This window comes from Prionailurus viverrinus, chromosome C1 (assembly GCF_022837055.1).
Source record: "Prionailurus viverrinus isolate Anna chromosome C1, UM_Priviv_1.0, whole genome shotgun sequence".
In the NCBI taxonomy this organism is placed as follows: domain Eukaryota; kingdom Metazoa; phylum Chordata; class Mammalia; order Carnivora; family Felidae; genus Prionailurus; species Prionailurus viverrinus.
The window spans coordinates 27,067,145-27,093,107 of record NC_062568.1 but is presented as its reverse complement, the minus strand read 5'-3'; the positions used below and the strand labels follow the sequence as shown (position 1 = coordinate 27,093,107).

Sequence of the window (25,963 nt, the reverse complement as noted above, 5' to 3'; positions counted from 1 at the left end):
AACTTCACCGGCTCTGTGGTCAGGAGGGAGGTGCCGTACCCCAAGGAAATCAGCGTCACCTTCATACTGCGTTCGCAAACACCACAGAGCAAGATAGTTGAAAATAGAAAGCTTTCATTTTCTTGGGTTCCTGCCTGACACGTTAAATTCTGTTCAGTCAGAATTTTAAAAAAGGAAACAACGTGATTAGGATCTTACGATCTGATTTTTAAGCTGCAAAAAAAAAAAAAAAACAACAACCTCTGATTGTGATGTGCAGAGATGGAACCCAATAAAGTTCTTGAGAGGTTCTGAAAGAAAATCACATTGCCAATTAAAGATGTATTATATTTCTACTTACTGCTTCCTTAACGTCTCAATGCAAATACCAGTCTTGAGTGCTGTCTACTCTACTCTCTAGTTCACTAGCCCTAGGTGCTATTCTGTTTCTCTGTGGTGCTATAAGGAAAAGGAAAGATGGCATATCATAAATTAAACATGATACATATATGTAATTCACAGGTGTCCTGAAGAATTTGCCCAGTAAGGTTTGAACTGAAAAGTGACTATGTTTCAACTAATGTTCATGTTCAATGTGTTTTGTGCAAGTGCATTACAGGTAAAGAGAGTTTGAAAACACACTTTTTCTAGGGGTGCCTGGGTGGCTCAGTCGGTTAAGTGCCTGGCTTCAGCTCAGGTCATGATCTCACAGTCTGTGAGTTTGAGCTTCCAATAGAGCTCTGTGTTGACAGGTAAGCCTGGAGCCTGCTTTGGATTCTGTGTTTCCCTTCCTTTTTGTCCCTTCTCCACTCATGCTTTGTCTCTTTCTGTCTCTGAAAAAAGAATAAACCTTAAAAAAACCCCAAAAAACCAAACACACTTTTTCTAAATATGACCATGAATCACCAGAAATCACGTGAATCTGCTGAATGCACAAAGTTGGTTTTCTATTCATTCATGATTTAAAGCATTATTTCTAGAAACATAAATAAATAATCTTAGCTGTTCCACTATTTGTGTGACCTTGTTTAAAAAGTCACTTACTTTTTTCATTTTCAGTTATCTCTTCTATAAAATAAAGGGTTGGCTTGGATTATTTCCAACATTCCTTCCAGCTGAGCACTTTTTGCATGCTGGTACTCCAGCAAAATGGTGGAGAAAATTGAATTTAATTTGGTTTTATCTTGATCTCACTCCATTTATTCCCCTACTCAATTGTGTTTTCCTCCCTAATTCTCACTTCTAGTACCATCCAACTATCCAGTCCTGCTTTCAGATGATCTAGGATCACTCACCGAAATTGTGTTGAAAGTTTTACACAACGCAACCCAGAGGGAAAAGAACAATACGTTACAAGTCATGAAGCATGAGCCACGTCCTTAAGGTCACTTGTCCTAAAACTTGGGCAACTTATTTGGCCTCTTTAACCTCAGTTTCCCTATCTATAAAATGGGCATAAAAATGGCTGTCCTATATGTTTACTTCAGAGGTTTATATGGAGTTCATATGAGATAAAATAGGAAAAAGCATTTTGTAGTCCTATGACTGTAGGCCACAATTACTAATTGAAGTCAGTATGTTCCCTACATGGCATTTTAGGATTCATCTTCTTTTGAAATCCAAGCATTAACTGAGCTGGTGAGAAGGGTCCTTCCAGGGTCAGGGTTCGTTCTCTGGTGCTTGGAACCACACCTTAGAGATGGTTATCCGGTTCACCTGTGCAGAGAGTTGACAGCTATTAATGTAGTAATTGACCCATTTACAATAGGGAAAAAGGGAAAGGTTTTTGTTTTTGCTTTTGTTTTGTTTTTTTGTAACCAGTTCTCATGGAAGCACATGTAACCTCCAATTTTCCAAAAGTCAACTGTATCACAAGATTCACAGATTATCTATGGGAAATCTTTCAGTTCTCACTGCCTTGCTTATAAGGAACAGATAAGTACATTTTCGCCTCCAATCTTATTCTTCATGTTGCCTGTTGTTAAGGAGGAGTTGTGAGGGAGAGAGGTTTGAGGTTATAGCTTCCTGTCCCCACACCTTTAGCTGATTTGGCTGCTAGGAAAGGCTTTGAAAGCAAAGCACTAAATTCATCATCAAAACAACTTGTCAATTCAGTTAGAGAAATGTCAGTCAAGCGGATCTTTTGAAACCAGAAGCAAATACAATTGTTGAATTTACAGTATTTTTCTTTTAATGTAGTAGGTTTGACCTAGGTGGACCTTGCCTAAGCACTCGCAAGAAGGAAACCAAATATCCACAGGGAAAGGCTTGGTCTGCTAAGACCAAATTAGCCTGACAAGGATGCTTTTCACTCCTAGCATGAACTAAAGAGCAAAAAGGAATCAAATAAATGTTAGTATGGGGAAGCTAGATATTTCTCTAGTTTTTTTGTGAGTCCAGGTATGTTCTTAAATTTTACAATGTGTTCTTAAATTATTTGAAGTACTGTGTGGATTCCCTGAAACTCAGAGAACCAAAATACGTATCAAAGTCCAATGTCATTTGTTGTTTCCGTTATTGGTTGATATGACTTATCCATGTTATTGCCCCACTCCCCTAGAGTAAGGGGTGTGCATTTTTACAGTGTTCCATTTTAAGAAAAAATAAGAGGAATCAGAATTAATGTGTCTACTGTAAGTTGTAATGATCACATATATTCAATATCACTTAGAGGAATTGGTTATCTTTTTCTACCACCAAAAGTGAACTTCCTTCATTTAGTGTCTCTTTAAAGCAGGTGTAGATTTTTTTTTTTTTAATTTTTTTTCCCACATTTTTATTTATTTTTGGGACAGAGAGAGACAGAGCATGAACGGGGGAGGGGCAGAGAGAGAGGGAGACACAGAATCGGAAACAGGCTCCAGGCTCCGAGCCATCCGCCCAGAGCCCGACGCGGGGCTCGAACTCACGGACCACGAGATCGTGACCTGGCTGAAGTCGGACGCTTAACCGACTGCGCCACCCAGGCGCCCCAAAGCAGGTGTAGATTTTGAAGTCCTATGAGATGGTTTCACACTTAGGCTTCTCTGAATGATTGACATGAACCAAGGTGGAACCAAGGGCTATCAGGATATAAATGGTGAAAACAAGAAGTTCTATCAGCCAATCCTTAACTTGGGTTGAACCCTAAGCTAGAAACCATAGCCACATGCTCACACATATTTGGCAAACCACTTGAAGCATAGCACCTAATTTTAAAATTATGTGTTGACATGGAAGACAGAGAAAAGTAAATATTGACAAATACATTGGATGTCTCTTTCATCAAATGGCCACGTAATCAATATTTTTCAAGCTTTTTCCTGACACAGTATTAGTACAGGGAGTCACACACAAAGGATTATTCCTTCCCTCTTGCAGTTGTTGGATGTGCCATCAACCGAGAGAATACCGAATATGTAACAGCCAGCCAAGACACTGGGATCTTGGATTGCTTTTCCCTGAGAAATTTCTCAATTTGTAGTGCTGAGGTAGAATATGTTCAGGAGATATCCCAGCAGTCTTAAACATGCTGAGGTTTGACTTTGGAGGCTCCACGATAAACAGAAGGAAAATATTATCACTATATTATGCTTTGTGAAGGAAAATCAGTTTCAGGAGAGGAAGACTAACACTTCTCCTTTGTGAAAACAGAAAACGCTGAACAAAGTTCCAGGCAGTCAACTGTGTTCCCAGGAACCTTGGAGGTAACTCACATTTTCTTTGCAGTGATCTCTTAGGCTGGAAGAACGTCTTTTCATAGCCCAGATGTATAAACTTTACCTCAGTTTCTGAGCATAATGAGTGAAGAAGAGATGTAGGCAAAACAGTATTACTTACTTGGTTGGTCTGTGGGCCTGAGGACAATCATTTTTAACTCCTCCTTCTCCCTCACTTACCACATCTAAGCCAATGCTGAGTTCTGCCAATTTTTTTTTAACTGTTCCATCTTTATTAGAAAAGAAACCAGAAAAAGGGAGTGGGGCGAGCCCAACCCTAAATGACCCCTCCACTATGACGCAGGCAAAGCCCGGCTCATCCAGGCATCAAGGTGTGGACACGGCCACCTAGACTGGGCGTGGACACAGTTATACAAAGTCAACGTCTCATAGAAAAGGTTGAGTTCTGCCAATTTTAACCTGTAAATATTTCTTGAGTTCATCCACTTCTTTGTAATTGTAGTTCAGGCCCTTATCACCTCTTGCCTAGACTACTATGATTGTATCCTAATGGTCTCCATGTTTTCTTACTTGTGCCCTTCAAATTTACCTTCCATATTTTTTTATTTATTATTTTTGAGACAGAGACAGAGCATGAACGGGGGAGGGTCAGAGAGAGAGGGAGACACAGTATTCGAAACAGGCTCCAGGCTCTGAGCGGTCAGCACAGAGCCTGACGCGGGGCTCGAACTCACAGACCGCGAGATCGTGACCTGAGCCGAAGTCGGCCGCTTAACTGACTGAGCCACCCAGGCGCCCCTCCATATTTTTTATAAAATGAAATCACCTTTCTGCTTACGATGCTTCAATAGGTCCTCGTCACCTGCAAGAGAGAGCCCAAGCTATGAACTCTGCTTGTTTGCCAATCTTGTCTTTTACAAGTCATGGTCCAGCAAAATTGAGGTAGCTATAATTCTATACCTCTGCCATACTCTTTCTCACCTCCTTATCTCCTCTGCCTAGACTCTTTTTTTTCTCTCTTTGTCTTATATTCCCTGCAGTCCACTACTTCATGCCCCATGTCCTACCACACAGTCTCCTACTTCACCCCACCCCTGACACAAAGGCTCATCTTAGCTAGGCTTTTACTTAATAAACTTGTTGAATAAGTGTATGCATACGTCAACACTTAGGTCAGCACTCACTTTCAGAAATCCTGAGCTGGTTCTCCAGTCACATCTAGAAACACTGTGCAGATCACTGTGCCAGTATTTTAAAAGTAGCCATTTGTTTACGTACCTTTCTTTCCCATGAGGCTGTAAACTGCCCGAGGATAGAAACTGTGCCCTGTTCATCTTTGGGAAATGAAATTTTCTCTTCTGTGTGCATCTTGGGAAGGTGTCATATTCTGAGTTACACAAGAATATTAAGCAAACTACTGGAGTATAAATGCTAGAGCTTCTCTTCCTTCTTCCATCTCCCTTCCTCTCTCTACCTCACTGTGGGTGCTGGGAGAAGGAAGCCAAAGTGGCTAACCTTCCAGGGTTTCTCTCTAGATTTTCTTGGTTTATCTGCTTATTCTCCCTTTTATTACCTTGGCAAAGAAGTCCTATTGTCATCTTTTTCCTTATAGCAGCTCTTGAAGGCAGAGCAGGAAGAATTTGACTGTCTCTTAAAACAGAATCCAAATAATTAGTAAGAGAAACAACCCTTGGAGGGCTCAGTAAGCGGAAATACCAATAGCTAACCTGTACTCCTTGAAAAGGAGGGGAGATGCTGGCATTTCTTGCTGGGTTTGGTTCTTCTAGGCAGAAATGGTTCAATGATTCTTTCTAGGTAAGCAAAGTATAAAACCAAACAAAATAAAACAAAACAAAACACAAGTTGCATTTCCCTATCATAACAGGTTGAACTTTTTGATTCCTTACATGTGCTTTTCAGTGCTTTTAGGGAGTGTTTGAATGAATCATAAATGAAGCTCAGTTGTTGAGACACACATTTTGAATAAGGATTTAGTGAGCTGGTAATCAGACCTAGCTGCTGATAACAATGATACAGTCAGATTACCATCTTTCACTTATTGATTATTTAATGAGATCCTATTATTCACATGGTACCATACAAAGAAACATAAAAGGTTGTCCTTGCTCAAAGAAGACATGGAAACTAGAAGTCTAGAGGAAATACACACAAGTCAAAAGCTTGAAGCATATGAAACAGGAGGTGCTCAAAATGTAGAACCTGACCAAATGATACAGATAGTAATCGTTTTGAGACCTGAGAAGGGAGATATTCTAGGCCATGAAATTAGTTAACAAAGTATAGAGAGAGCAATGCTCACACAGTACGTTGCTGAGATGTTGACTTAAATAGTCTGGCTAATGGAGGCTTGGGTTTGAGGAAGTGAGGTTGGAAAAGCCCATGGAGGCCTATGAGTTGAGGATAAGAAATGAGTTTTCAACTGTAAGGTTCTGTAACCACTGAAAATTAGAATCTCCTGAGAAACTGAAAGTACTGATGTTTGGATCCTGTACACAGAGATTCTGATTGAACAGGCCTGGGAATCAAGGGTTTTTAAAATTTCAGGTGATTCTAATATGCTGTCAGCTTAAGAAATCTGTTACACGATAGTGATTTTCAACCCTAACTAAATATTAGAATCAAAGGGGGGAATTTTTATGGCAATACTAAAGATGATCCATAGAATGGGAAAAATATTTGCAAATCACATATCTGATAAGGAACTTGCATCAAAAATATGTAAAGAACTCTGATGATTCAACAATAAAAAAGCAACCCAGTTAAGTAGGCAAATAATCTGAATAAACATTTCTCTAAAAAGGATATACAAATGCTAATAAGCACATAAAAATGCTCAACATCATAGTCATTTGAGAAATGCATATCAAACCACAATAAGATACAGTTTCATATCCACTAGAATGGCTATAATAAAAAAGATGAACAATAACAAATGTTGGCAAGAATGTGGAGAAATCAGAGCCCTCATACACTGCTGGTAGATGTGTAAAATACTGCAGTTGCTTTGGAAAATATTTTGTCAGTTCCTCATAAAGTTAAACAGAGTTAAACCATATGACCTAGCAATTCCCCTCCTGGTATACACCCAAGAGAACTGAAAACGTGTCCACACAAAAATGTGCACACGAACACTCATAGCAGCATTATTCATAATAACGAAGAAGTGAAAGAAAATGATGAATAGAAAAAAATTTGGTATATCCATACAGCAGTATATTATTTGGCCATGAAAAGGAATAAAGTTCTGATACATTTTACAACATAGATGAACCTTGAAAAGATTATGCTAAATGAAAGAAACCAGACAAAAAAGGCCACATATTGTATGATCCCATATATGTGAAATGCTCAGAATAAGCACATCCATGGAGATCGAAAACAGTTTAGTGATTGCCAGGGGCTAGAGGGAAGGAAGAATGGAGAGTCATTGCTAATGAGCATGGGATTTCTTTTTTGGGGTAAGAAAAATACAATATTCTGGAATCAGATTGTGGCAATCCATTCATAATTTGTGAGTATAGTAAAAAAATCACTGCCAAAGGGAAAGGAGGTGGGGGTGGTGGGCAAAATGGGTGAAAGGGACTGGGAGATATGGCTTCCAACTGTGGAATGAGTAAGTCATGGGAATAAATAGTACAGCACAGGGAATACAGTCAATGATATTATAATATGGTTGTATGGTGACAAGATAATAGCTACACTTGTAGTGAGCATAGCATAAAGTATAAACTCGTTGAATCGCTATGTTGCACAACTGAAACTAATGTAACGTTGTGTGTCAACTATAAACAAAGAAAACAAAATGAAACACAACCACTGAATTGTATACATTATATACTTTATTATAAAGTATATTATAATATACTTTATAAGTATAATTGTATACTTTTTTTTATAAAAAAAAGAGTGGTTTTATGGTACATGACTTGTATCCCAATAAGTTGTTTTAAAAAATGAAAATAGATGATACAAATCCCTTCTCCCATCCAGCATAGACAAATTTCATCAGAATTTCTGGAAATGGGACCTGGATAGGTTTTTGTTTTTGTTTTTTAAGTTCTTGGTGTGCAACTAGTGTTTAGAACTATACAGGTGATGAAAAGCTTTTAGTGATTTAGTTCTATGCATCTTCCTTCTTCCCAAAGCAAAAACAAAACACCTGAGCACTTGAATTCAAATCCAGGCTAAATTGTAGGTTTTATTTTAATAGATTTTTATTCTATTTGGCTCTTCAGTATGGGTGTGTGGGATGTTGCTTCAAATAACCTTAAAAAATATTTTTTAATGTTTGTTTATTTTTGAGAGAGAGAACGAGCATGAGCAGCAGAGGGGCAGAGAGAGAGAGAGGGAAACACAGAATCCAAAGCAGGTTTCAGGTTCTGGGCTATCAGCACAGACCCTGATGTCAGCCTTGAACTCATGGATCATGAGATCGTGACCTGAGCCAAAGTCGGACGCTTAACCAACTGAGCCACCCAGGCACCCCTAACATTTTTTTTTAAAGAAAATGAAAATAGGTAGACAATTATTAGCATACCCCAAAATAATGGCAAAAATGTTTGGTTCTTATTAAAGTTTGAGTCAGAGACACAAAGCAATTCATTGTTTTAGAATAATGGAAAATGTAGAGAACTTTGCAAAGTTGATTCTTAATGCTTAAGTGGTCTATTTCTCAGGTTATTGTAGTTTACTTGGGTTTTTTAGTCTTAGCTTTGCTCATCATCTCTTTAGTGATTTAGACAAATCATCTATTATTTCTAGGCCTTAAACAGTCATTATATATATATATATATATATATATATATATATATATATATATTGTTGTGTTCCAGGCAATGGTGATATAGTGGGAAGTAAGATGGGATGGATATGGTCTCTTCTACATGTAGGTTATAACACCTAGTTTCAGGTTCTTTGCTTTAAAAGTGAAAAGATTGAACTAGATGGTCTCCAGATTCTTTGATCATTTACTGGAATAGCATAAAGATAGAAAAATGGCAAAGAGGGGGAACTCTTGTATATCTCTTCTATCTTCTGTGATTTAAGGGAACAAATATGTGAAGTTCTTGAGAAGGCTTCTCTCAGAATATGCTATGGAAGGTAAGTTAAACTCCTTGGGTTATGTTTTCTCTTACTCTTTATCCTACTTCATCCTTCTTACTCTTCATCCCAATAAAGTCAAATGGCTCAAAACATTTTAATTCCTTCACAAAAACCTGCATCACAACTTAAAGACAAATCTATTTGTGTATCTATGTCAGGTGTTACAAGCCATTTCTAAGTATCCCACTCAATCAGGAAAATAACAAAATTAAACATGATTAACATCTTTGGAATCTTAGTCAAGATTCAAAAATTCCAAATGCATAGCTGTGGTGCTCAATGCCAAAAGGAGGCCACCTTCTGCCCTCCAAGTGAAAGCATTCTCCATTGTCCCATTCTAAGAAGGATGGAAATAATATAAAAATGTAAACTTTTAAACTCTCAGTGTATTGTCTTCCGAAGAGTTCCTGCATCTTCTTCTGCCAAGAGAAAGCCTTTGCTGGAGATCTGTTTATTTTGTTCATTAATATATCTTGATTTCAGGGGGATAAAAAAGTCCTCATGACCTTGTTCTAAGCAAATGATTTTTCCTCCTTCAGAAAACAAGATTTTGGTGAAGCAGTTGCCCAGGCTTGTGGTGTACAACAATGAGGTCAACCTTAGCTGCAAGTACACTCACAACCTCTTCTCAAAGGAGTTCCGGGCATCCCTTTATAAGGGAGTAGATAGTGCTGTGGAAGTCTGCGTTGTGAATGGAAATTACTCCCATCAGCCTCAGTTCTACTCAAGTACAGGATTCGACTGTGATGGGAAATTGGGCAATGAAACAGTGACATTCTACCTCCGAAATTTGTTTGTTAACCAAACGGATATTTACTTCTGCAAAATTGAAGTCATGTATCCACCTCCTTACATAGACAATGAGAAGAGCAATGGGACCATTATCCACGTGAAAGGTAACACGCAACTCTACCAGTGCTCCACTCTGAAGTAATGGTTTTCAATGGCAGTCTTGAAAACTAGGTCATGATCAGTGACTTCCCAAAGAGGAAGTCTGCACATTCTAAGCTAGTGATATTTTGCATATTTTGATTCAGCTCCCGTTCTTCCATAATGTTCAGAAGGAAGGAAATGTACTCAAGTGCCATTCCCATGTCATTTAACCCACTCTATTCTATTTTTCAGAGAAACATCTTTGTCCAGCTCAGCTGTCTCCTGAATCTTCCAAGCCATTTTGGGCACTGGTGGTGGTTGGTGGAATCCTAGGTTTCTATAGCTTGCTAGCAACAGTGGCTCTTGGTGCTTGCTGGGTAAGAGAAGCAACACTGCTTTTGTGTACCTTTTCCACTACACATGTAATCTGAACATGTTCAAGAACTGTGCCTGTGTGGTTTATTTTCTGTTTAGCATGTGATTGTTACTATTATTGCTATTTTTTCCCTGCTAGGTTTGAGTAGGCTCTCTTTTAGCTTTCAACTGTATTGGAGATGAAAACCTAATGTGAATTCTAGTTTTTAGAAGGCATTAATTAGGTGGCCAGGCAGAATAAGAAGCTAAATGGGTACATTGCGGGTGATGGTTGGGAGTCTTAGGGCCAGGTACTTTTCTTCTCCCCATTTTGCAATATCATTATGACACGTAAAATAGCTTTAATATACATATATGTATAAGAATCTAAGCAACTTGGGAATCTAGGCAATGAAACCAATGAACAATTTTGGTTCAGGGTCAAAAATTGTGAGAAATTTGGCTACTGAAATTATGCATTCTGCATTCAAACCTAGCAAAGAAACTAGGTCTGTTTATCTGAGTCATATTTTTATCTCCTCTGAAGCAGTTGAATTTTGTGAGGCCAAGTATGGTTGCTGTCATTATGAAACTATAATGGGAGTTAGACTTTTCTGAGCTCTCAGCACTGAATTAAGAGTTTACCAACTTGTGCAAATGTTCAAGTAACAAACTTGGCATATTTTTCTTTACCTTCTTCAAAATTGAAGTTTTGAACATATCTTGATGACTGTATTTACTGGTAAATTGGGACTCCCTTACCAAAGGTTCTTTCCCCTTACTCAGAAACCTCCCATTCTCATGTACATGGTGTGGGACAGAGTATCTCCTGCTTTGATTCCATGTTGTCTTTGAATTTTTTTCTATAAGTCAGACGCATGTATGAGTCATGTCTTCAATAAGAAATGTTACTCCTCAAGGACAAAGGACTCTTTCTCTTGATATTCACCATCCATCTGGTATTAAGCATATTTAATGCTTAATGAGTGCTTGTCAGATTGTTGAATTGATAACCCCCATAAAGGTCTTTAAGGCATATTCCACACATTTAACTAATCTACACATGGGTCAGTGAAAACCATGACAAGTGGAATCATCCTATTTACTATAGCATTGTTATAGTGCTGGGGTGGTGGTGGTAGGTGGAGGTGAGGAGGGCATCCCCGGGTTCATGGTCATGTCAATGATAGATGCAGCCCGAGATCCTTTTAAACTTCGTTGGCCTATTACCAAAGTTTGCCTCTCCATCCTTCCCATTCCCCACATGCATTGTGAGAGATTCTAAGGGCAGATGGACATTTGCTAAGCTGCCTGTTGCCTAATCTGTACCTTCTACAGGGTAGGGAACAAAGTGGCTACTTTTTCCTGGAAATCCTTTATACTAGATATCAAGTTGATATTTACCTGTCTTGCCTTCTCTAAGTTGCCCAACCCTGAGAGCTTTTTATGTAGAGAAAATTGCCTAAATTCTTCCTCTGATGTCAGTTGAGTCCTTTATCTTTCTGGATCTTGGTGTTTTCATTCAAGGTACCTTCCCACTTTTGAACCTCTGTGGTACTTGCCAATGATTTAGAATGTAGAACCTTAGTCCTTATTTTTATCCCTTAGGAATTTCAATGTCTTAATCTAAAATATAGGTGCAGTGGCTTTTTGGGTACATCTCCAAGATAGGTGCTCCCCTATAATATGCTGACTTAGGTCAATGTAATTTACCAGCTTCCCAGGAGGTAGTTTTGAGAATTACTTTAACTTTCAGTGGTCAGAAGGGTGCTGCTCATCATTTAAAACTTATCGTAAATACGCATTAGAATATCAGTTACTATTATCAGGCACTAATTCCAGGCTCAGTGACTGGGACTGCCCAGAGGAACAAAGCCTGCTTCTCCTTTTCAGTGAATTTAAACAGTTTACTTTCAAATTGGAAACATCATAGATGCTATGGGCTTTTCTTTAGTAGCACTACTTGCTTTGTCTTGATAAAACTTATTTTAGTCTTATTCTAGTTCATAGGTTCCCCGTGAATTAGGAAGAGCCAGTTGTTGGCATAATCTTATATCCTGTGGTCTCTTGTAGTCAGGTTGTCCAATAAGAACTCTTTATTTGCATCTCAACCTAGATCTTTATACTCTCTGACCAAAAGGGTGTGAAATAAATATATATGTATATTATGTAGAATAATACAGCATTTTTACCTTTGGCTCATCTTTCTTGCTACTGTTACTATCTAAGCAACCACCAACTTGCTAAGCTAGACAGGGCATTAGGGATCCCTAGAGTTCAGCCATTTCCTGGGTCCTATTCTGGGATCCTATTTTTGACTGGTCTACATTGTGCCTTGGTGTAGCTGCTGTTTTCCCGGAACTTCCTGAGTGCTTGTGATGTGCTACCGTAGGCAGTTGTAGGTTGAGTGGGTTTCTGGGAGCAGCTGCACATTCTATCTCTGTTCTTGACCTGTTGCTGACATTTGAATAAATAAAGAGCTATCCTCTGCCAGGCTGCTGCAGAACAGCACCTGTTACTGTCACTCAATCCACCATTCACTCAGCTGAATGGTAAAACCTATTCTCTTTCTTAAAGGAGCCTTTTAAAAAACATGGTCTTCTCCACTATCAATCACAATGTAGGGAACGTAGATAGTATGTGGATAGGTAGTATCTGCCTTTAAATTCAGTGTGTTCTTGAAGACTGTGTCTTTAAGCGAACTGTCTTTTGTCTTGCTGTTGTTTTGAGGAAATAAGGAGGTAAGAGTGGGAGTGGAGGAAGGGCAAGGGAAGATAGATTGTGAAGTCACACATCTTTAGCAGACACAGCGGATTGGTGAAGGGGCAGAATAGATGACCCAGTCACACAGACACATAAGACAAATACTCTCCACACATATAGGCATGTGCTAGATGCAGCTGGACACTATGGGTTCTGTATGGTGTTCCCAGCCATGCACGTGTCAATTCAATCCCACTTTTATGTTTATGGCTAAGTGGACTAAGTCCACTATATGATAACAGCATGAGTGTAAGCATGGGAGCCAATTGAGCAGATCTTTCATAGTCTTTGTGCAACCTGGAGAGCCTCAGACTCAAGACATCTTCATTATTGGGGCCAGCTATAGTTTTATTTGGGTGTCTGAAGGCAAAGGCTGCCATTGGGAGTCTGTCAAGGGAAGTCCTCAGAGCTGCAGTAAGAGCTAAGATTCTTGCCAGGGTATCATTAGCAGCCTTCCACATTTATTTGGGGGCAGACGTTTCCTTGCCCTTACTCCTGCCGTGTCATAACCTTGTGCCCAAGAGAACTCTAGTCTTTCATTTATAGAAAGGATGTAGAGCCAAGATGTTTGAAGAGCAACTTCCCTCACCCACTTGGTTTCCATGGCTAATTCTCTTGAATGAATCTCCCAATTATGTCTGTTTAATGTTGTGGTCTTCTTAGTTTCAGCTGGATCATTCATCCATCATTCAAATCCCAAATCACCAAAGCTGAATTTGTAACCTTCTCTTACAAATCTACTTCTCCTACTGTCTTGTCTTATATCTATGGATGGAGCAGCATCCTTCCAGGCTCCCAGGCTCAAATCATCAGTCATCTCTGGGTATGAGCAAAAAGGAAGGGACAAGCAATCCAATAATATTCATTCTAAATTTGGTCACATATTTTGTATCCATTACTTCCCTTTCACTCCATTCATTTTCATGATCAGACTCCTTCGATCATGATTTATCAGTCTTGGCACTATTGACATTTTGGGCTGGATAATTCTTTGTTGTAGGGGGCTTCCCTGTGCATCAGAGGGTATTCAGCAGCATCTCTGGCCTCTACCCACTAGGTGCCATAGCATTCTTCCTAGATGTGACAACCCAAAATATCTTCAGACATTGTCAAATGTCCCCTGGAACAGGGGATAGGGAGCTGGTTGTGTCAAGAATGAGGCTTAGGTCATCTGGTTTGGGCAACCGTATATATGGTAAAATCACCCGCTGAGATCAGAAACAATGAGAGAGGACCAGACTTTAGGGGAGGCTCCTGAGTTTCCTTTTGGACATGTTGAGTTTTAGGTGCCTTTGAGGTCTAGGTCAGAGATATAAATTTGGGTGAATAGTTGCAAATGGGGATGAGATTGCCTAGAGAGAGAGAGGAAGGAGTGAGTAGAAGTCTATGAGGAACTCACATTGAATGACTACTTAAAGAAGGATGAGCTTGCAAGGGAGGCAGGCAAGGAGTAGCCAGACAGGTAGGATGAAAACCAGGATGGTACCATCTCACAGAAGGCAAATGGAAGAGTGTTTCAAAAAGGAGAGAATAATCATTAGTGTAGAATGTGGCTGAGAATTCAAATGATGAGAACTGAAAACATGTTAGCTGTATTTGGTAATGTGGGAGTCCGTATTTTTCCAACCTTCAACACTTGCTCCTGCCCATTTGACAACGAAGGTATGAATGGTTCATGGAGGAGTGCATGGAAATAGGCCAGGGCAGAAGTCACTTGCTTACGTATTTATTCAAGTTTTCATTCCATTCACATGCAATATATCTACTTATGCACCAGGCCTAGGTGCCAGGAAATAGACATTTTGTTTTTTCATAATAGAGAATTCTGCATTCAGAAATCTGGGTAGCTTTCTATTTCTAGAATTTTTATGTGACTTTTATCAAATATGTAAATTTTACCATCACGTTGGTTCAGAAAAGATGCTCCTAATGCCCAATCAAAACTTTGCTAAGATTTATGGCAAGTATGCTCTTGCTCTGGGTTTAGGATTGCCCCTACTTTCTTCCCTTACCCCTGATAGAAAGGGGAAGAAGGAGCAGAGTCTGAGGAACAGAGATGAAGGACACTATTGTCTTTACAGAAATGTATGTGCATATAAAAGAATAGGAATGTAAGTAGTTGTCTAGAACCATAACTCTCCACTAATTTGGACTCCACTGCTATGAATTTTATGATCATTTCAGAATCTAAGGTCCTCTTGGATTACTTAAGGAAAAACAGCTTGTTAACCAAATGACTAACGTAAGAAGATTGCAGTGGAGAAGCTCAACCTTTTCATAGGAGGAAGGGCCTTAAAGAGTATTTACATATCAACAAAGGATACGTTAATTAGATATGCTTTTGGAATTCAGATCAAATGATTGTATTAAGAGTAACATGGGTACACTTATCTAAAATACGTTGTTTGATTCCGATTTCGCAATTTGGAAGAGTCCAAAGTAATTAGGTTTGATTAGTCACTATCCAGGTCCAAGGCGCTCAATGAAGTCAGGTGTATTCAGCTTCATTTGACAGTCTATGTTCTGAATAGTTGCTCCCAAGTCTTAGAGCTCCTCCCATGACGTCTCTTTCTGTGCCCCCGCCCCCTTCACAGTGATGTTTCTCTTTTCTGCAGATGAAGACCAAGAGGAGTAGGATCCTTCAGAGTGACTATATGAACATGACCCCCCGGAGGCCAGGGCCCACCCGAAGGCACTACCAACCCTACGCCCCAGCACGCGACTTTGCGGCATACCGTTCCTGACATGGACGCCTATCCAGATGCAAGCCGGCTGGCAGCGCTTCACCTGCTCAACACAACTGCTCTGGATAGGAAAAAACTGCCTCGTCTTCAGCCGGCCACCAGCTCCCATTAGGGGCTCCTATTAGGCCAACGATGCCAATGTTTCTTGAATGACTAGACCAAATAACAGTATTTTGAGGCTCTGAAATGAAGTTAAAGAATATTGCTGTGGCAGGCTCTATCTTGTAGTGCCATGACCCAAATTTCAACTTACCATGTATTTATTGACTTGATCAAGAGGTTACAGTAGAGAACAAAAAGCCAGTGGATTCTGTTAGCCTTGAAATCTGTTTTCCATTTCACTTCTTTTTCATCTCACTCACCTGAACACTGTGGCCAAGTGGAGTGTCATATGGAAGGACTTTTTAGATGGAGAAGAAAGGTTACAAAACCATTCCTTTTGGTTAAAGAGGCGTTTAGGGTGGGGGTAGGTGAGGGTGGGGGAGGGGGGAGACTTCATATTTTTAAAATCATTAAAACACTGTCTCTCATTCGTGAAATGAGCCACTAGTTCCTATTTAATACTTTTGGTTAAGAAAGATATAGACATTGTGTTTTTTGTTTTTTTGTTTTTTTGAATTCTGGTCATATTTAGTCCTTTGGACCAGTGGAATACCTTCAAAGCAATTTGAAGCAGTCTTGCTCTTCTTACTCCCTGCAATGGGAATTCAATGTAGTATTGACAATATGATTTGAAAAGAATAAAGCAGTCCCCCCAAACCACAGAAGAATGTGTCAGGAAATGAAACCACCCGATGTCAAAATTATTTGAATACTATGAAGTGTTATTTCTTTAGCAGATCATTCCAGTCACATCATAGAGGGGGCTTTTCTGTTCCACATATTTCAGATTTGCTGGGTTGGTCTCTTTGTTATCTGTGCAGAAATCTAAAGAGGGATGCTGAAAGCGTATCCAGAGCAGCAATGATACTGTGAGAAAGGGGTGTTAGTACTCATTAGGGTATATGGAGGATGAGTCCCAAGATGCTTCTTCTAAAGGAGGAGAATAGAAGGGAATGATGGGACTCTTGCCAGTGTGCTCAGGGAGTGGCTGGCATCTGGTGGAAGATTTCCAGAAGACAACAGGCAAAAGGAAAAGTGGCAAGAACTCCTTTACAGAGACTTTATGTGCTTTAGGGCTCAGCGCTCCAGAACTCTGTGGGTTCAGCTGTGTGTTTACTCTGGAGGTCCAATGACATGGAAAAGTATTTTGGAGTATGTCTTTTGAGTCCACATCAAAGTTCTCAAGATACTCAACAAAGCCTGACCCTGTAAAGCCTGACCTTGTAATGAGCACAGATATTTTTCTGCCTCCGGTTTGGGTCAAATGGAGTATGCCTGGGGACCTTGAAGAAGAGCTTTACTGCTGCCTTTACAATTTGTTCAGTGCCTCGATTTATTCAGACGTTAGAGGAGTCTAGGTTGTAGAAGCAGATGAAATAGATCTTGTCCAAGTACCATTACTAGTTGGCCTCAGGCAAGTTGCTGACTTTCTAAGACTCTGGCTTTTCAACTATAAAATGGAGGTAATGATCATAATGTACTGGACCAGTGATGTACTGCTCTGTCCCTATACTATAATCTCCATCAGGGCATGGCCCAAATTTGTCCTTTTTTTCATGCTTGTCCCTGATGCTTAGTACCATACCTGACAAATAATGTTAGCTATTATTATTATTGCCATATAAATTATGTATAAAGATTAAACTGGGAAATGCCCCGAGAAGGGGAAGAATATTGTAACACAAATTTAAACCCACTACCCAGGGATAAGGTGCTATAAAATTTGAGAATCTCTTAACTTCTGCCATTTTCCTGTTTTGGAATATTTTAGCTTGTAATGAAATGTACAGCATTCTGCCCCCCACTTTTATGTATAGAAAGAAGTCTTCTTTAATTTTTTTTGTGTGTGTGTGATGTGGGGAGGGATAGGAATCCTATGATTCCAGACAGAAAATATTGTACTTCAGTTGACTTTGGAATGGACTTCCATTCCATGAATATAATTAACCCAAAGAAGGTCAAACTCGCTAGTACTTGGGTGACAAAAACTCCTGAATTTTTACTGGCACGTGTGCTGCATTGCCAGCCTCTTGGCACACAGAGTTCTTTAATCCAAGTGACTGGATTGGATTTGAAAATGATAGAGCTAGAGAATTTTTAGAAAGGGCAATGTCGAAACATAAATTTCAAAAATGGAAAGATTTGATCTTTGGTAAAAAAAAATGGTTTTATTTTCTGATGGGAAAAATAGGTCTACTAAAGATGAATCACACTTTAGATTTCTCTTACTCACTCTGAACAGAGCCAAAGTAGAAATGTTAACAGGGAAGTCCATTTTCATTATTAGTATGAGCCAAGAAATGGTTTAAAAACAGTGGTTGGAGCAATGCTTTTACAGTTTCACATAAGGTAATTATGAAGAAAATAATGTCATTTGCTGCTATTATTGTAAGAGTCTCATAGTTAACAGTATTTCTATAATTTTTGATTGTGAACTCACTTATGTTGGACTAAGCATGCCAGTTTAAAGAGACCAAGTGTACATTATGTTCTGTGTACTCAGTGGTAAAATTACTGAATTGTCACGTACCTGTTTTTAAATTTATGCTTTAGTATTTGTCTTTCAAAGCAGGTATGCTTCAGTTTTGGCCATGAATCTGGAGAAAACTTGCTATTTAAAAATGGTGTGGGATAAATCTTTTAAAGTAAATCTCCAGTTTAGCTTTTTAAAAAAAACCCAAACTTTCAGATAGTAGTTTTATTTCAAGCAAGGTACACTCCTGGTTTGTTTACTTGGCTTTAGTCACAATTTCTCATCAGACCAATGGTTTAGATCTTTGAGATGTCAGACTGTGCATTTTGTGTGATGTGAATGTTCTACGAGAGACATCAAACTTTAGTCTTGACCCCATCAGTCCCTTGGGTTAACTAACGGATCCACTAGTTATCATGGCTAATTTAATGGAGGTGTTGATGGTTAAATGGATGTTAGATCCCTCATTTCAGCTTTTTTCTCTGCTGGATAAGAGCCACAGCCCACCTGGGGACTGACCCCAAAATGTTAAATTCAAATACATTCTGGAGGTTAGAGATGGTGGCAGTGATGGACCCAGAACTAGGGTCATCACTGCTGTAGACCTGTAATTGACCCAAGTCAAGGACAGTGGCAAGGATTTTCTCAAGTCCTGGGCTGAGTGATTTCTCACTCTCAGCACATTTGAGGCTCAGGAAATCTCTCCTAGAGGTATATGCATACTTTCCAACATATTTCTCCTCAAACATCACAGGCATGTTTCCATCTCGGGGCTTTTACACATACTGTTTCCTTTGTCTGGAATGTTCTCTTCTGGGTATCTATCTGGCTTGCTCCCTCATTTCCTTCAGGCCTCTGCTCAAATGTTACTTTCTGCCCTAGTTAATACCCCCACTTGCCCCACCAACCCTATATACTTTCCTTGCTTGCCTTGTTACCATAGCATTTCACCATCTCTTATGCAAGATTTTTAAAAACTTATTTATTTGTTTATTGTTTGTTTCCCCAAAGTAGAATGTAAGCTTCGTGAGGGTTGGAACTTTGTCTGCTTTGTTTATTGCCACATCCCCAGTGCCTAGAATAGTACCTGGCATGAAATGTATATTTATTGATTAAATGAATGAACTGCATACAACTTATGTATTAATGGTCAGCTTAAATGTACTAATCATACTCTGAGAAGGAGAGAGTCAGCTATGTTTTCTACTTTTCTATTAATAAGTTCAAAAATCCATTTTATCAGTGAAACAGGAGGTAAAACATATATAATACACAGCCGAACTTGATGAAAGAAAACCTGATAGAAGTTCATTCACATTTTAGAAATTTTTGTGCAGTGATGAAAACCAATACTGTTAGAATCATCTTAAAAGGTCATGCTAAATAAGCCACAGACAAGAGTAAGTTGCTTTTCCATTGAAGTTCCCAAATTTACTCTTAACAGAGTATCGACCATGTTTTAAACATGACTTTAGACTGAGACTTCTAACACTGTTGCCTTGGTAGTTAAAAATCCCATCTCACTATGAACTGCTACTCATTTCTCTTTTTTTTTTTTTTGACCCCAGCAAATTCTATAAATGCCTTGCCTGGCTATGATTCAAAAAGAGCTCACAGATGAGAATGCTGGGGATAGATAATTTCAGCTTCTTTATCTGTCATGCTCATAACTGAACACTCTAATGGCTTGTAACAGTTTAAAAATAAAAGACCAACAACAAACAAAATTGTGGCACTTTTAGTAAATTGAAAATTCAAATCAGATATGTTAATCACCACACACACACACGCACACACACACACATGGCTATCATCTTGCAGGTAGGGGAAGGCCCTTGAAAAAGAGACACAGAGCTTGTCTGATAATTTACATAGCGGCTCCTATTTATTTCATTGCAAACTCTTCTTTGAAGGTGGCCTGAAGTCAGATAGGTGTACCATGAGTTCTTCTCCAAGGTGACTCTTCTTTGTTGAAATGGAGCTCATTAAATTTAATAAAGGTAAACTTGAAAAAGATGAGTTTATATGCATCCTCCTACTCCAAAAAACCCTGAACTTAGCTAATCACTCATGAATTCAATTGGACAAACCAATTCAATAAGAAAGGGACAAGACTGGTAAAAATCAGCCATTAAATGAATCTGCTCAATAAGTGCTCCTTTATTGGGCTAATAAAAATAGTGTAACCTAGTTATGTAAAAAGGTTCTAGCACCTTGAAACCCAAGTTCAAAGTGAAATCAAATGCAAACTTAATAACTTTACCTAACAGATCTCCCACCATGTTCTAACTACATAACTATTGAATGATATAATTGCTCACAGCCCTGAATTACCTTTTTTTCTCTAGTCTGATAAAAAATATGGATTTTTTTTAAGCAATACCCTTTCTCCTCTCTCATCTTGCCTGTAACAGAGATAATGGATGAGTGAGAAAAATCAAAGAAACTTCTAGATCCATCATAATGGAGGCCAAACCACCACACCAGCAGCAGAAACTGGAATGGTCTGAGAGTCATTACCAGACCCTTGTTTGGTAACTTATTTGTGTCTCCTAAGTTGAGGCACTGCCTCACTCTTGACTTTTCGTCAGTGGTACTCAGAAGTTTGGTTCTTAAGGAACAAATCTGCATGGGTGGATCTCTCCACTTTCTCTGATGGCATCCCAAATGAATGGATGCTTTCCCTTCGAAGATTCACAGGCTCTCACAACTTAGAAACCCAGACCACTGTCCTTAGCAGAATGTAGTACACTTTCGTGGTATTTCTTTTGTTCTTTTCAGGGTGTGTGGACACTTGGGCTCCATACTTGAAAAATGCTTGGGATGAAATACAGGTGATCCAAGAATATTTTGTCTTTTCTAAGCTGACCTCATTATTGAGGCTACTCAAAAGGCCAGAATGTATGCTTTCGAAAGACCAGCTTCGTATCCTGTTTGCTTGATTAAATTTTGAAAGGTGTTGGAGTGCCAGGAATTCAAGGGGACGAAAAGTCACAGAAGGGTGAATTTTTCCTAGAGTAGGGGTGGACTAGATTCTCCTTACATTGCATCTTGATAGTGCTGTCTTGATGATAGATTTAAACACTCCTCTGGCTCCAAAGAACAAGTTGTGAGAGCTGGGTGGAAATGTCAGTTGAAACAGAAGAGCAGCAAACAGCTTTGTTTTCCTATAGTTGTGGTTTTACTTGGTGATGATGACACATGAAGATGAAAATGTGCAGCATGAACTCCAGTTGTTATCTGAGTGAGCATCTCTGCCAACACTGAAGGATATGTGTGGGTGTCACCTGCAAGCAAAGAGAGAGAGAAAGAAAAAGAGGCCCTGTTTCGGAAAGAAGAGCCAGTTAATCAAAGATCAACAAGTGGTGATGTTTATTTCACGAGCTTTATCTTTGATTTCCTTCCCCTCGTTAATCTTCAAGTCTCAATTTTGTCTCTGGACTAAATATATAAGTGTCTGGTGATTGAGGAAGGGGTGGAAAGGTGGGCTTGAATGGGGATCATGGCCATTACTATAGTCATTTGGTCATTTTTTCGTCTCCTGGGCACAGATTAACAATTGATATGTTAGTTTCTAAATGGTATGTTAGCTTCTAACTTTTGAGAACCTGTGGCATATTATGCAAGGATAGACAAACTTGAGATTGCTGTTGGGGACTCTTTTTCACTCCCAACCCTGTGCAACTCTTGTTTCACTTGTTTTATGCTTCTTCCTCCTTCCTTCCTATTCATTCGTTCAATAACTATTCAACGAGCACCTGCTCAGCTCTAAGAAATGAGGTAGATACTGGGTATGTGGCAGTGAGGAACACGGACATTATTATCTCCACACTTACTAAATGTAAAAGGTAGACTTTATATAGCCCTTTTCCTTCTTCTTTAAATACGCTCCTCCTCTTGGTAACCATTTAGTCTTAATTATGGGCTCAGACCTTCATGTGGCTGTTTGATAACCTCTGTTCTGTTGGTTTGCCTGAAATCTATCTCTTTGAGATGTTCTTATTTAACATCTCTAGCACCTTTAATGTCTTAGATGAGGTATTGATAAACTTTTTTCTGGAAAGGGCCAGATAGTAAATATTTTAGGCTTTGCAACCACATGGTCTCTTGCAGCTATTCAACTCTGCCACTGTAGTGCAAAAGCAGCCATAGACAATATGTAAACAAATGAGCATGTCTGCATTCCAATAAACCTTTATTTGTAGACATTGATACTTGAATATCATGTAACTTTCATATGTTACACAATATGAGTATTCTTTTGATTTTTTTTCCCAACCACTTATACATGTAAAATCCATTCTTAGCTCATGGGCTGTTCAAAAGCAGGCTGTGGGCTGCATTTGGCCTGCAGGCTGCAGTTTGCTGACTTAGACCCACGCCACAATTTTAGTTACAATTATGTCTTTGAGTTCCAGTCACCATCTGCATTTTTAGGGCTGGAAGCAATCAGTTTGGATGTGTAAAAAGGCTTCTTGGAAGTGGTGAATGTTAAGCATCTGTTTTGAAAGAAGGACATGGATCATGCAAGAAGGAAGAAGAAACTTCGTCTGAGGGAAAGTCATTTTAGGTAGAAGAAATGGGAAATTAAAAGTAAAGATGAGGAGAAGCTGTTTGAATGATGATGCAGTCCCCTGTACATTATTGCTAAAAGCCTAAAAATCTTGGGAATTGTGGTTACTCTTCTCTCAAGTCCAGTTTGCCTTTTCTCCTCTTTTCTAAGGATCAAATCCTTTTAATCTCCAAAGAAACAAAGCAAATTTTGAGTCACAGGAGGTAGGGCCCAAAAATATGGCCTTGTTTAGTGTAATGAACAGGACCACTTTCACGGTGAACTCTTCCACACGTAGCACAATCCAATCCAACATGGGGTAGGTGCAACAGAGATCAGAAGCAGCTGTCTCAGAATTGGCCCCCTACTTTCTGCCCATCATCCATGATTTCAATCTGCACTTGGCTGCCATTTTATAGGTGACCAAGAGTGACCACCTCTGGAATCAAACTTTCACAGGGAAGTGGTAAAATCAGTTTTACTTACATAAGAAGGACACTGACCTGGCCCTTACCATTCTCTCATCTCCATTCATGTCTCTTGTCTACAGCTGCTGGTTACACCCAAGGTACGAACAGTTTCTGGAAGCAGTCCAGCATATGTGGGCACCCCAAGTCATACACCCATCTGGGCAATTTAAAAATAGAGCCAAATGTAGCATTTAGTCTGATCTGTCCAGCCAAGATGAGGAAATTGCCTCTAAAAGGTCAGATGATTAAGATCATTGTGCCAATAGTCTAGGATGTCAGTAATGAATAAAGATTCTGGCAGAATAAATTTATCCTGATTTTGTATATGGCATTCAAGTTCTGGGTCTACATGAACAGCCTCAGGAATTCCAAGATTTTTCTTTTCCGTCATGTAGGCCCACTGTGTATATTTATGTGTTGTGTGCCCTGCACAGGGCCCCTAGCCAAAGGGGTTGGAGGGGGCTGAAATCCCTTTGGATCCCCTTAAGCTACTCACCTGCAAGAGCTATGTCCACCTGCAGAGAGTGCCTTTCTCTACTGCCCACACATATGGACTGCTGAGGTCCTGACAGAATGCTTGCCTTTCTGCTACTTGGTGACTGCATTCCTTATAGAATAAATTAGGTCCTCATTCTCAAAACAGGAATTATCTAGGATGAGCAAGAGTTAACAATCAACCAAAAAAGTGGAATTGTTCTTAATACCATAAAAATTTCTCTCTTGGGTCCCTTCTTTATTCTTTTCTGCACTATTTATTTATTTATTTATTTTTCTGCACAATTTAATTCAGTTGGGTGGTTTTCTCTGAAATACTTCTTGGTGGGGGGAGGGTGGTTTAGGAGTAATGTGAGAAGAAACTTCCTGGCTCAGATCTCAGAGGAAAAAAACCTGTGCCCTGGAGAACACCAGGTTTGGAGTTCTTTCCTGGGCTGTCCTTGGAACTTTTCTGTTAATGGCAGAATGTATTCTTATTTTGTAGTTCTCAGTACATGAGGGGCTTGGACTAAATAACTTCAAGTCTGATATCTATAATAGGTATGGTATAATCATATTCCCGATTATAACTCTGCCAAAATAATCGTCCCCAAATAAATTCATTGCTTTGGGTTTTTGCCCATCACCACATTCCTATTTTATAGCTATAAATACTTTATGTTTGATATTTTTCAGTAAGGATTATTTGAATAAATCTATAATTTCCTATAACTCTTAAATTCAATAATTGATCATAAAGGTTTCCATTACTTTCTCTTAAGAAAATCATGAATTTTATTCATACATTTTAGGTCAGAAATCTTGAAAACTTTTTGGAACTTATGGATTTCTTGTGTGAATTTAATCTTAAAAGCACCTTCATGTTATAGCACAAGAAACTATTACATCATTTTTAGAGTTTATCATTTTCCAAATAATAAACTTCTTGATGACATAAAGTTTACATTATTTAGTCTTCCATGGTGAACTATTATCTTGAATATGATACGTGCTCAGCACATCTTTTTTTTTTTTGTTGTTAACATTTTGTTTTAATTTAATTTAATTTAATTTAATTTAATTTAATTTTAAAGAGAGAGAGAGAGTGAGCGAGAGCGAGTGAGAGCATGCCTGTGCAGCAGATGGCGGGTAGGGCGGGGTGGGGGGGGGGGGAGAGAGAGAGAGAGAGAGAAAGAGAGAGAGAGAAAGAGAGAGAGAGAGAGAATCCCAAGTAGGCTCAGCGCTATCAGCACAGAGCCCAATGTGGGGCTTAAACTCACAAACCATGAAATCATGACCTGAGCCAAAAGCAAGAGTCAGATGCTTAACTGACTGAACCACATAGGTACCCCACTCAGCACATCTTAATTGGATGAATAAATGGATGGATGAATGAACATCTGTCATTTGATAAATATCTGCAAGCTGTTTTGGCCTTTGACAGATTAGATGAACTAGCTACTGTGAAAAGACTTGGGAAAATTGAGGACTACTGATAAAGATTTAGAATTTCATAAATTGTCGAAATGTATTCTATTAATATATACATTTTCAGACATTGTTTAGACATTCAGAAGCAAAACCCATTTTCCCTTCCTTGGCAACAAACAGAACTCTAATTGTGTTCATGTATCTACCCCCATTGTGCTTCTGGGGCGTTCCAGGGAGTGGGTAATAATTGGTTTAAGCCAGAATAGTGGTCCTATCTTCTCATTAGTGACTGCTTTAAGCATGGACATGTGACAACATTCTGAACTAGAGCCAAGGCAGTGTGTTCTAAGAGGTCTCTGGGAAATTTTTTCCTGGCTCTTTAAAAGAGGTCGGTGGAAATAACCAGTCTCTTTCCTGCTACAGAGTGTTGTGTCTGTAAGTGGCATCTGGAACAGTCATTTTAGGACTGTGAGGAGAGGAGAGTTAACCCAAAAAGAACACGCAGAGATACACAGAGCGGGAAGAGAGGAGGAACCTGTGTTCTGATGACATCGTTGAGCTGTAGAATGAACCAACACTGAAGCTGTTCTTCCTTCAACTTCTTGTCATGTGAAACAATAAATAACTTTATCATTTAAGGCATTTGAGTTGGCTTTTCTGTTGCATGAAGCTTAAAGCATTTAACTAGTAACTCCTTTATGCTTATTGATGTTCATAAACACTCAGATTATATTACTTGGTATACACAGAACTTGACTCACTAGTATCTTGTCTCGTTGACATGCTCAGTAGTCTCTGGTAACTGTGAATAACTAAATGTTATGCTAGATGTATACTTACGACAGTATTCATACCTGCTGACATGGGAAACTTGGGAAACTTGCTGCCTTGAACACACTGCCTATTGGGGTGTTGTAGATTGCAGAATAGCTGAAGATACAAGAAACTCACAAGATATCAGTAAG

General features: G+C 39.1%; 1 protein-coding gene across 3 annotated transcripts in view; it reads left to right on the top strand.

Annotated features, from left to right (window-relative positions):
- Window positions 1-25,636, top strand: part of CD28 (CD28 molecule) — a 37,310-nt gene extending 11,674 nt beyond the window's left edge. The window contains exons 2-5 of one of the 3 annotated variants that reach the window (XM_047872662.1): window positions 9,302-9,658; window positions 9,888-10,012; window positions 15,368-17,061; window positions 25,422-25,636. In XM_047872662.1, the coding sequence (XP_047728618.1) occupies window positions 9,302-9,658; window positions 9,888-10,012; window positions 15,368-15,496 (611 nt within the window). In that variant the 3' untranslated portion in view covers window positions 15,497-17,061; window positions 25,422-25,636. Of the gene's footprint in view, window positions 1-9,301; window positions 9,659-9,887; window positions 10,013-15,367; window positions 24,392-25,421 lie in introns of those variants that run through there. The other 2 variants (XM_047872660.1, XM_047872661.1) reach the window with 2 other exon arrangements.
- The last annotated feature ends 327 nt before the right edge of the window (window positions 25,637-25,963 follow it).